Genomic DNA, 12473 nt, shown 5'->3' on the forward strand with positions numbered 1-12473 from the left:
TGATTTCAAAATGTTGCATCGTGCCTCCCCTTTTCACTTGAATACTTTGATATCAAGCATATATAGAGATAAATACATGGCTCGTAGGGGTTTTATTCTAGCAAGTTGCAATACCTTTCTTCGCGAACAATGGAATTGGCAAGAATACGATGACTGACCAGTTGAATACAGCTAAGAAACGATAAAACAGTGGCGCTAACGACGATATAAGTTGGCATATTTATATTCTGCCTTTGATGTAGTCGTAATCTGGCGGTAGCCCAGCGTATACGCTGTGTGGAATACAAGATATTTAACTGTAAACGAGGTCGTTGGAATTTGGATTATTATTATCATTAAGTCGCAAGTCGGGTTTCTCTCAAGTCCGGGGAACTATTGGGTGGAATGTGACATAGCAGTGCTATCTTAGACATTTGAATTATCCATTTGTGTTGCTAATATATTTTCCATGTATACTGTATACAACCGTTCCACATTGGCGTTTACGCCTTTGTGAATTATTACTTGTTGGTCCATTTTCCATAAATCTCTGAACTCAGTGTCCACTTTTGCCTTCTCAAATTAGAGAGTGTAAAACCACAACGCTGGAGTGGCCTATGAACATGCTCGACATTTGCTGTCTTTATGGAACATTCAATGAAAGATTTTTCCTGCAAAAATCTCAATCTTTGTTACAAATGTGAATTTTTCAATCTACTCAGAATTGCTTCGCGGGCCGGATGAAATCGACTGACGGGCCGTATGTTTGACACCCCTGTCTTAGTGTATAAAAATGGGCGTAGCAATTAGTACAGGGCCGGCCAACCCGTGGCCCGCGAGAAGGTTTTGAGTGGCCCGCGAGGTAATTTCCGAAATTGGTAATGTTATAAAAAATGAATTGCACAGATTGTGAACTTGCAAGGCCAACCAAAAATTTGATTAGTCTGAAAGCAACACTTGAGATGTTATGACTAAAATATCAGTTACAACGCATTAGCATTTCCATGAGCCAGTCACACTTTGGTAGATCTTCGTACACCACAATAAAGCAGAATAATTTGCGATAAATTTATCATAAGTAAATATTTTCTACACGCTTCGCGCAACATGTGGTCACTCGATTTCTTGCTTTTAATATTGTTACCCCTTGGCTAAGATGAAAGAACGCTTAATGTATCAGATTGAGTCTAACTATATTCTCGGTTACGAGACAAAGTGTCATGCGACCTAGCTTAGGCACAAAACGATTGGCGCATGTTGGTCGAAGCTTTCGAAATTGATATGTCCAGGCGCTGAATAGTTCAGTCCTGGCAAACTGATCCCAGCGATATACTGCAGGCCCGCAATATAGTCAAGTGACAATATTATTGAGCTATGAACGTCGAAAAATTTTCGCGCTTCGCGTGGCTAGTGGCCCGCGCAATATTTCGTCGATCAAATGTGGCCCTTTGGCTGAAAAGGTTGGCCAGCCCTGAATTAGTAGATGTGGCATATTAGGCGTCATATAGGCGTGGCAATTAGGATGTCGTGGTGCAATTTGATTGGGTGGCTATTGTTCCGACGCGGCACTAAAATCAATGAGTGGCGCTTTATCAGGTGTCGGGGTCCTGTCTGCTGCACACTAAATCTGGCAATGGGTACTAAGCAAGCGTTGCGTATCTCAAATCTCTTCTGATTCAAATACAAGCAGTCCAAAACTTACAATACGGAATAGCTTGTTCGGAATATAGATACGTTAAATGGCGAGATTCGCATGGCGAGATTCGCAAGATTGCTTGCTCGTCCGATAACAGTTGACTGGAGAAAGAAATAACAGCAACAGAGCAATATAAAGGTAAACGGGAACGGACGGCGCAACAATTAAATTAACCAATCACCAACCAAACAGAACAATTAAGAATTGTCGAGGAAAATAACGGAACGCAAGTAAAGGACAGTTGAATTAAACTGATTCACTAAAACATCCAAACTGATTAACTAAAAACATGACTCGTCAAAACACTCCCCCACTTGACCGACTATGATCGGTCAACAGATTCTTCTATCAGCTAATCTTTCCAACTTGTCGTTCAACGAAATCCATGGATCAGGTTTCAACGAAACGTCCTTTGACGCAGCTGTTTCAACTTCCCCTCTGTGGTGGATTCGTCCCAAAGCAGTAGGCAATATTGTGTCTATATCGAAATCCCGAAACGCAGGGGTGGAAACATCAACAGTTGATACCATACACTTAGTGTCAATCAATGGTTCCGCAGAAACGTGTAACAATTTGTGGTGGGGTTTCCCACAGCAAGTGACTGAACAACGCTCCTTACATAGATGAAAATGCTTCGGGTGGTCTCTGTGTCCTTTCGGGTATAAGCATCTAAAACACACTTTACCAGGCTTCATAACCAAGTCAGCCAATCGCTGGGCAGGATTTAATTTCAGAAATTTAAAACAATCTCTCAATAAATGAGGTTTTGAGCAGTAGGTGCATGATAGGGGGACGGATTGAATCACGAGAGACTGAGCAGAAAATGAATTATCGGGTTTCTCGGCACCAACACCAACCAATTCATTTTTATGTGGGGGTTTATCACATATGTCAACAGGGCGACGCCCATTCTGCGACTTATGCAACGTTTCCATCGTCACCAACTCGGTTGCTAGAAACTCAAACAGGAGATCAGAATCAGGAATCTTATCGGCTTCGATCAAGGGGCTAGTTTTTCTGATCCAACGCTCATGCAACTTACCAGGCAACTGGGACTCTAGTACCTGTGTAAAGAGTTGGTCCCAAGAGACGTCATACTGCGACAAAATGGCCCTTTTAGCAGTAGCGGCATCGAGAAGTTGTCTGACTTTGTCGATCTTAAATTCTACTTTCTGACCTTGCAGTAAGTCTTCGATGTGATTTCTCACGATCGCTTGCTTCTTTCCGTACCTTTTAAGAACGGCTTCTACTGCAGGCTCATAATTCACTGCCGCCGAGGGGAAACCATTGAGAAGGCCGGATGACGAACCTTTAAGAGCTGCCTTCAAATACGAGATTTTGTAAAACGGATTGACCTTTGGATTTTTGTGAACCAATGGCTCGAACGACTCCCAAAATGCAGGAAAAGTCAAAATATCGCCATTGAATGTAGGCCGCACAATTCCACTCGGGAGGGATCCAGCGGCTTTTTCCGCTTCTTTGGCAGCTTTCACCGGTGAAGACTTGGATTTGGCCAGAGGAATGTGTACAAAATAAATTTCTTTCGATCTTCTCATGCCATCAATTATTTCGGTCTTGAAATCACCATCGTCAAGCTGGTCGACTTTTGAATCCACAAATACCTTGAGATCGGTCATTGATATTTCTACCGATCGAAGACGTTAATTTCTTCGACGGAGGTGGAATGTGCATGTTTCTTCTCCAGAGCTTGCAAAGACTCTAAGAGGTCAGCATTCATGCGCCTGAACTTCTTTATAACAACCTCATGTAGACATGAACGTCCACTCTTTGCCGATGAATGGTTATCGGACTGCTGGCGAATTTCTTCTAATTGCAGTCTGAATCGTCTTTCGGATTCTTCACGGTCTTGGGCGTGCTTCTGCTTGATCTCCTCGAGCTGCAACTGAAACTTACGGTCAGAAGCTTCGCGATCTAATTGCTGCTGCTGGCGATCGAGATCTAGCTGATGCTTCATCATCTGAAAAAGCATAACCAGTTCAGATGATGTACTCTCGGTGGTGATCAATGGAGAGGGCTTTGGTTCTTTTTTTTTTGTGAAGGTTAGTCGGAATCTCGGATTTTCCCTAATCGGTCCGTCAATACAGCTTCGCTCCCACTTGTAGCTTCGCCAAGTTCTTGTAATTCGGGTCGTAAATCGTCGACCGTCATCTTAGCTAATGGCTTCCAAGTCGGTGCCAAGGTTGGAGACTTGGGGGATTCCGATGGAGACTTCACAAACGACATCGTTCAATTGAATATAACAACTATGTAAATGTGACAGATTTAGTGCCAAGCAGAGTCGATCGATCTTCGTAGCGCAGCAGAGTCTTGAATATAGAGTAATACCATGCGGCGCCTAAATCGAAGAGCGTCTCGAAGATATCGGCTTTAATAGGCTTCTTGCGAATTGTTCCGACGCGGCACTAAAATCAATGAGTGGCGCTTTATCAGGTGTCGGGGTCCTGTCTGCTGCACACTAAATCTGGCAATGGGTACTAAGCAAGCGTTGCGTATCTCAAATCTCTTCTGTTTCAAATACAAGCAGTCCAAAACATACAATACGGAATAGCTTGTTCAGAGTATAGATACGTTAAATGGCGAGATTCGCAAGATTGCTTGCTCGTCCGATAACAGTTGACTGGAGAAAGAAATAACAGCAACAGAGCAATATAAAGGTAAACGAGAACGGACGGCGCAACAATTAAATTAACCAATCATCAACCAAACAGAACAATTAAGAGTTGTCGAGGAAAATAACGGAACGCAAATAAAGGACAGTTGAATTAAACTGATTCACTAAAACATCCAAACTGATTAACTAAAAACATGACTCGTCAAAACAGCTATAATCCAGCTCATATCACTACTTCCGGTGCCTTCGAGAATAGCGTAATCAATACCGGACAGCATGCGTCGTAGGCCTACGGGACAATGTGTGTGAGCATAGTGTCCTATATGGCGTGGAAACAGCGAGACTGAACGGCTCACTGCATTTGGGTTACGTCATACTTTTCATTTGACCAAAGGCAACTTTATGCCATTTCTGACCAGCTTGCCGAGCGCTAAATTGGATAAAAACACGGGTATCAATGGAAAGCTGCTGCTGTTCTGATTACGAAAATATAAATTTTATTCTGTTCATGGTCCTGGAACCCCCGAAAATTAGCCTCGAAATTTGCATTGTGATCGAGCTTGGCATTGTGACGCAACAGTACTGTCTGGCTCTTTCTTCTTAAAGAGACTCTTTGGGGTACAGAACTTTAATGTACATTATAATAATAATATATTCATGGCAGAAATATATTAAAACCCGAAGCTTTTCGATCTGATACAATTCAAGGGCAATCGTCAGCAAATAGAGAATTTCAAAAACATGCATCTAGCTACATTGCATACAACCAATTATGACGTCATAGAAACAAACAACATGAAATACAGGCAAACCGCGAGCGCAGCTAGTGGCCAATTTTAGATTGACTAAAAATTCCTTCTGCTGACACAAGTGCGGTCGGTGGATTTTAATATAAGTTGATTCCAGTGCAGACAGTTGGAAATTAGTGTGGCCTCTACCTAATATAGGCAATCTTTCATCGCGATAGTTGTTAGAGCAAGTTGCATTCTCAGCCAAATGCTTGCCGATAGCAGAGTTCGTAGCCATGGCCTGATTACGTTCTAGTAATCGCAGATCAGTTACGGCTGCATCTTCGCGAGAGTCCGATGTGCGCGATTTAATAACGCTCGCAACATGTTGTTTGATGCGTTCCTTCAAGCGCTGAGTTGTTCTTCCCGCGTACCGACAATCACAGTGGCACTTGAAATTATAGACTATGGGTGCGTTCTAGGTGCGGTTTCGTGCCAAAAGTTTTCGAGTCTGATGCTGAAAACACTTCACTACGAACGCAAGGCCTGTTTTCACGACCACTACGAACGGCGAGTGTTTTGGCGATTATTTTGAGGAACTGGTCACTTGGAACGGAGACGTGATTTTGACAACCGTGATTGCCAAACCGGCGTCGAAGCTATGTCGTTCGTAGTGCAGGCCGTGTTCCGTGTGTGTGCTATAATAGAGACTGTAGTCAGACAGTATAGCACTATAGTGCGTTGGCGTCCTGTAGATGCTAGGTTTTGATAGTCGGTGATATACAGATGGCTTGCTTGGTTATAGTAACGTACTCTACTTTTTACAGTTATTGATTATTTACCATATGTGTGATCCGCAATTAAGCAATAAGTACCTGTCGTCAAAATCAATGCACGACAGAATCAGCATCCGTATATGTATGCGGCAAGAGAGGAAGAACATCACGTCGCAAGAAAGATGAATTGTGACAACGAGAATAAATACCCGGCAGAGAAATAATGTCTGTTTGTTCTAACAAGATAAGCTATCAGAGGAGATATTGCAGAAAAATTCTTGGTAATGTCCCTATCAGAAGCAATTATTGCCAAGTGCCTTCCTAATAAATTGTGATTGAAGAGTTAAAATTTAAAATTGACTATAAAGTCACTGATCTGAAATGATTTATATCTTTCTTGCTCTAGTCCTAGTAATAAATTTTCAAAAATCCCCGGTCTGTAAAATATTATCCAATTTATTCCAGAAACACAGCTCAGCAAGAATGGTTGTTGAACAAGCTTTTGATCGTCTCAAATCTCGGTGGCATCAGAAGATGCGATGCTAGTCCGACCAACACTAGGCTGAGAATTGTGGCTTGTGAAATGCTCCATAGCAAGGGACCTGATTCAAGATCTGAATGCAGTTGATGTAGGTGGCGGCAACCACTTGGAAGATATGCTGAAACTCATTTAAACTTGGATACTGATGTAGCTGCAACCCTATGTTTACATCAAATGTTGCTTTATTTGCCAATTTTCAAATCTCAATTGTCAATTCTTACCAATGAAACCTCACATCCTGCTTGTGTGTGATGCTAAACATTATTGCGTCATCGGTATCTTTAAGCCGTGAGACAAAATGGCAAAAAATCGGTTCACTGAAAGATTCGCTTTTTATTGAGCAATTATTGAGGAAGAGTGTTTTCAGTATTGCTTCAAATAGGGCTCCATCATCTTTGAGGATAGTTGCAACCATGCTGTAAAAAGGTACCGGTAGTAAGTATGACGACAAACAGGAACTTACTCTGCACCTTACTTGACTTATGCCAGGATATCTCTGGCGCAGAACATCCTGAGGCATCCGCAGTGCTGTAGTGTAGCGAGAAATTGAGCTGCTGGCTTGAAAATGTCACCATTCTTTCGGAATGATGTAATCATACTCCGTATCTCAGGTTTGGACCAAGCTATTACCAACTGCATCACTTCCCTTTCGCTCCAAATTGCACCCCTTGACATCTTCACACTGGTATAGCCTATTTTCAAATGTGTAAAATAAAAGCACTCTGCAAAACATATATCATTACTATATAAACTAGTGTATACTCCTGGATATACAGTGTAGGCCTATATATACTACCATATGCAATGCATATACACAACATTGCCATGAAAAATCCACTCAAGAGAACCACTATTCAATAACTGCCACCTCCATGACCAATATTACCAATGTCGACCCGCTCTTGCCACCTGAAACAGGTAGTTTCGCGTCAGCAACAAGCACTAAAACACACGTTCGTAGTAGCCTGCTAGCACGAAAATAATTTTGCGTTTCGCGCCACTACGAACGCCCTCCGTAGTCAAGCGAGACACACTACGAACGATTGGGTTTTCGAGACCATCGGCGCGAAAACTACTAGTCGGAACGGGGTAATTTTGAAACCACTACCGAAACCAGGTTCACTTCGAACGATCGGGTTTTCGCGACTGGTTTTGAAATCATTTCGAAAACGTCACCTAGAACGCACCCTATATTGCTTTGTTGAGAAGCAGGAAGAACATCTTTGCGCGTTGCAGGAAGCAATTGCTTGGTGGTAAACACAACATTAGTTTTTACGTTATCGTAACAGCGATTTACAGCAGATATCAATTGCTTTTCAAAACGGAAGGAGATGGGGTCCAGCCACGGTAAATGTATATATACATTCTCCTCAGACCGTGTGTTCGTGTTTTGTGATTTGCTGGGATTGAAATTACTGAGTTTTCTGTCCACAGAACTCTTGATGATGTGTTCGGGGTACCCGCTATCAATTAGAATTTTGCGGATATATTCTAGCCCCGCGTTTAATTTTACATCCGAACATTTCATCAAGGAACTAATGTTGTGTTCACCACCGAACAATTGCTTCCTGTAACACGCAAAGATGTTCTTCCTGCTTCTCAAGAAAGCAATATAGTCTATGATGATTTCAAGTGCCCCTGTGATTGTCGGTAAAAGGGAAGAACAACTCAGCACTTGCAGGAACGCATCAAAAAACATGTTTCGAGCGTTATTAGATCGCGCACATTGGACTCTCGCGAAGATGCAGCCGTAACTGATCTGCGATTACTAGAACGTAATCAGGCCATGGCTATGAACTCTATGCTATCGGCAAGCATTTGGCTTAGAATGCTACTTGCGCTTACAACTATCGCGATGAAAGATTCTCTATATTAGGTAAAGGCCGCACTAACTTCAATCTGTCTGAACTGGAATCGACTTATATTAAAATCCACCAACCGCGCTTGTGTCAGCAGAAGGAATTTTTAGTCAATCTAAAAATTGACCACTAGCTGCATTCGCGGTTGCCTGTATTTCATGTTGTTTGATTCTATGACGTCATAATTGGTTGTATGCAATGTAGCTAGATTTATGTTTTTGAAATTCTCCATTTGCTGACGATTGCCCTTGAAGAGTGTCAGCACGAAAAGCGTCGGGTTTTAATATATTTCTGCCATGAATATATTATTAAAATGTATCTTTCTTCTTAACTTCACTCTCGTTTTGCCAGACAGAATTGTCGCGTCACAATGCCAAAACTCGATCACAATGCCAATTTCAAGGCTGATTTTGGGGGGTTTCAGGACCATGAACAGAATAAAATTTATGTTTTTGTAATCATGACAGCAGCAGATTTCCATTGATACCCGTTTGATCGAATTTTGCGCTCGGCAAGCTGGTCAAAAATGCCCGTAGTTGCGTTTGGTCAAATGGAAAGTATGACGTAACCCAAATGCAGTGAGCTGTTCAGTCTCGCTGTGTCCACACCATATAGGACACTATGATGTGAGTTTTTTGGATATGTTATGTATGAAGAGCAAGAAATATCGACGAAAAAGATCAATATCGAAGAAGACTGTGACATCTGGCAGTAGGCCGAGGTGGATGCTAGTCTAAGACACCGCATATGGTCTTTCGGCATCCTCCTATATGTTCATTACATCGCATTGTGCAAGTCTACAGCTGAGCCGGCTAAAAGCAGCATAATTGGTAGTACTATAACTAGGGTTGCATTTAATACAAACGGTGTTTTAAACAAATGCCTTTTGGAAAAAAAAAATTTTTTCCAAATGTTGTACAATTATGCCATAATTGCGTATATACTTGCGAAAAAAACGTAGTGTGTGCCTACGGACGATTTGCACCCATTATAGTCGACGTATACAATATGGAGTCGCTGGAACCCTCGAAATCGTCGTTGGTTCGACAGTTATAGCAAGTTATAGCAAAGTTATAGCAAAGTTATAGCAGTTATAGCAAAGTTATAGAAATATAGATATAATTGATGGTACGGAATGGATGCTCCGATGATGATGACCGCCGACCGTAAAAATGCTGCTGTAGTCCTTGTGAAATATATTTAGCTCTGTTGATGACAGTAGTCAGAAGCTTTTTTCGTCGAAGGAGCCATAATTACCCTATATTTTCAATTGTTAATCAACATCCACAATCAAGATCTGCTATTAATTGTTTGCGCGGTGAGTTCTAAAATATCGTCACGGACGTAAATTACCGATCGTTATGAACCCGCATTCAAACTGTCTGTCCTGAAATACGTTTTTTGGGTTAGTAATATCGAGAATGTCATTACCGCGAACGGATGAAAGACACGGGGTACTGCTGCATCTAAACTGCCTATTGTTCTATACTACCCGATTACCTCTCCAGAGTTTTGTTGCGCGCATTCATGATAATTGCCAACAATATCGAGTGTACGCGCGAAAATTGGATATGCCACAGAAAAGTTTTTTCAAGGGAATCCCAAAATCAAAATGAATAAGAAAAAATCTGACTCAACCTCGCGAAAGGAATTCAAAAATTTTAAATGACTCTAAAATAGGTCACGACAGATTTGGCCCGAAATGAAATCAAAGTTTTATATTTAATTCATTTTGGCACATTTTGGATTGGTGCCATTTTTCCAAAACTGCAGAGCTAAGCTACAAATTTTAAGTTGATATTCGTGATCGGCGACCCCAAATTGGCCAAGATTATTTTAGTCAACACAAAGAGGATTTCGTGTGAAAATCTTTAAATCAGTAGTTCTCAAGTCTGGTAATCTCACCTCCTTCTCCGGTAATCTAATGTAACGTGAAAAGTGTCCTCTTTTCGATCAAATATCGTCTAACTAACGTTTGCCTCTTATTTGTCTAGTAATTAATGCCAATCAAAATAAGTCAGAAGCAACAAATAAAATCGTTATTCCTTGAGCACACGCTACGAACACAAAACGAACACCGCGAGAGGGCGCTATGAAGTTTATTCGATGCAGCCATACGCATCTGTGACGTCACATTCATATGAGAATTATGATCCTTCAAAAGTGTGACGTCACAGATCTAGTAAATTCTATTTTACGATCTTTTTCGAAACTTCATCTCCGAGAAGCGCAGGATGCGGTAGGCGTTCGCACCCCACCAAATTCCCTTCTTGCCTGTTTTGTGGAAGTTTCCATTCAGATTGCTGTTGTCGCATCCGCGATACCACCAGGCTCCTTCGTAGTCAGAAGCGCAATCCAATGACGAATGGGTGTCGTGATCCGCGTCTTTCGTTGAGAATTGTTGATTGTCGTGAAAGGCGAAACCATCGTTGCTTCCATTGCCGGAGTATCCGGATACGTGCAGTCTGTAGTTGTCGGATGCGGGGCCGATGTTGAAGTTGCTGAATGGTAAGAATGGATGTATACGTTTTCTTTCATGATGTTTTTAAGTTTTCTGAAATACCGACACTTCACGTAAACACTAATTTTTCCACTGGATCGTCTTAAATCACCGTTTGTAAACCTGAATTCCATCAGCTAGCTTCCAGGGATATAACTTCAACAATTCATATTTACCTGTATTTAGCAACCCAATAAATTCCATCTTTCGTGATCATTTTGATTTTCAACTCCATATTTCCTCCCTTTGTCATTTGATGCGACGCTTCCAGACCTGGAGGAAAGTAGATTGCTAGTTCATCACAAACTAACAAGTGCAGGAGTTCTTGACGTGGGCGCAGCGAAAAGATGGTGAAACAAATGATGCTATGCAATTGTCTGTAACTATATTACTAGATGACGCGTTGTTCAGTAACAATATTTGTGATATTTGTATCAGGCATAAGGTTTTCAGTGCCAATAGCTAGATTTACACTAGTTCTAATTAAAAGCCGTGCTTCAAATCACAAAAATATTTCTATGCTTCGAGTGATGGGCGCAATTCATGACATAAAACCGGTCACAAAACTTAAATACAATAAGTTATACGGTATGAATCAAACCCAACCAATGATCTCCTCGCAAGTCGCCAAATCCAGTCACGTAATCATCCCAACCTCCGTTGAAATCTACGTTCCCGTTCATCCTTCGCTGAAAAACCTATTTTAAAACCGAAAATAAATCTCATTTGTCCACAAAACTCGCGCATTCAACTCACGGCCCAGTTTCCACCATCGTCAGTTACGTCACAGAACACTTCCTTGACCCCGACCTCAGGAATGAGCAATTTGAAGATACCCCCATAGTCGTTGTGTGCTAATGCTGATTCAAATTTGGCGCCATCACAACTATTGGCAAGGGTATTATCATTCCGGTACTGGCTGCAGACAGTTTCTTTGAAATGAGAGGTTTGTACGTTTGTTGCCCACGTTGGAGACGTGCTGAAGGCAATTAAAAACAGCAGCAAGGGCATAAGGAATTCCATCTAATGTTACAAAAGATGCAAAACTGCAGAAGTGTTGGAAAAAGTTTATATTCGTGGTTATGTGTGTAATCGTCATGAAACAGCGTGAAATGGCCATCACCGTAACTGCCGGATATAGTTTAGAACAGTGGTTCTCAACCGGGGGTCCGCAAAGCAATTTCAGGGGGTCCACGAGACTACTAAATTTGCAAAATCGTAATTTTTTTTTTAATTAGGAAAAGCATGAGGCAATTCCCCTCTAATACTGCCACAACCTCATGTCTCAAATCTTGGATAGGCCTATTACTAGCATTTTCTCATTTATTCAGGATTGTTTCGCGGGCCCTATGCCATCAATGTAGTGGAATCTCCCAAGCAATCTCGAGACAATATCAAGGCATCTTGAAGAACCAATGGTAGATTCATGCTACAAACTGATTTACTATTATTTTCCACCAAACAAAGATTCGTGCCCGAAACCTAATTGCACTACATTTTATTATCAATCGGTATAAATTGCCAAAATGAACGATATAGTTCTATGGCTTAACCAGCATTAATTTGTGTGGCATTGATGCGCGACCCCGGATTCGAAAAGCTTGTATTAGAAAATCTAGGCTCTATCAGCGCTCAATGATCATCAAAGACTTTGTAGATAGACTTCTGTCGTCAGCTTGCCTTTATATAGACACACTTCTTTTTTCTGTTTCCTATGATTTACTTTTACCATGCGCGCGGGCACGACGAATGATGCAATCAG

At 41.5% G+C, this 12473-nt stretch overlaps 3 protein-coding genes and 1 long non-coding RNA gene across 4 annotated transcripts in view; all 4 read right to left on the reverse strand.

Annotated features, from left to right (window-relative positions):
• The window catches only part of LOC145449604 (uncharacterized), a 353567-nt gene that overhangs the window by 64152 nt on the left and 276942 nt on the right, over positions 1–12473 (reverse strand). The gene's annotated exons all lie outside the window — the stretch shown is intronic.
• The window catches only part of LOC145449595 (uncharacterized), a 125568-nt gene that overhangs the window by 59553 nt on the left and 53542 nt on the right, over positions 1–12473 (reverse strand). The window lies entirely within an intron of this gene.
• LOC145449605 (uncharacterized) overlaps positions 1–12473 on the reverse strand; it is a 166763-nt gene that overhangs the window by 13110 nt on the left and 141180 nt on the right. The window lies entirely within an intron of this gene.
• LOC145449597 (ryncolin-1-like) lies at positions 10298–12241 on the reverse strand. The gene is made up of 4 exons (XM_080327989.1): positions 11468–12241; positions 11313–11409; positions 10888–10984; positions 10298–10712 (listed from the first exon to the last, which is right to left on the reverse strand). The coding sequence occupies exons 1-4, from the start codon at positions 11732–11734 to the stop codon at positions 10406–10408; spliced, it is 768 nt and encodes a 255-aa protein (XP_080184115.1). The 5' UTR covers positions 11735–12241; the 3' UTR covers positions 10298–10405.

The sequence above is a fragment of the Botryllus schlosseri genome, chromosome 11 (assembly GCF_051294905.1).
Source record: "Botryllus schlosseri isolate E-star chromosome 11, Bs_hap1, whole genome shotgun sequence".
NCBI lineage: Eukaryota > Metazoa > Chordata > Ascidiacea > Stolidobranchia > Styelidae > Botryllus > Botryllus schlosseri.

Coding starts and splice junctions, on each gene's coding strand:
- LOC145449597 (XM_080327989.1), bottom strand. CDS start 11,734: ATGGAATTCCTTATGCCCTTGCTGCTGTTTTTAATTGCCTTCAGCACG. Junction 11,410..11,467: donor ACGATGGTGGAAACTGGGCC/GTGAGTTGAATG, acceptor GTTTTAAAATAG/GTTTTTCAGCGAAGGATGAA. Junction 10,985..11,312: donor GCGAGGAGATCATTGGTTGG/GTTTGATTCATA, acceptor ACTTTCCTCCAG/GTCTGGAAGCGTCGCATCAA.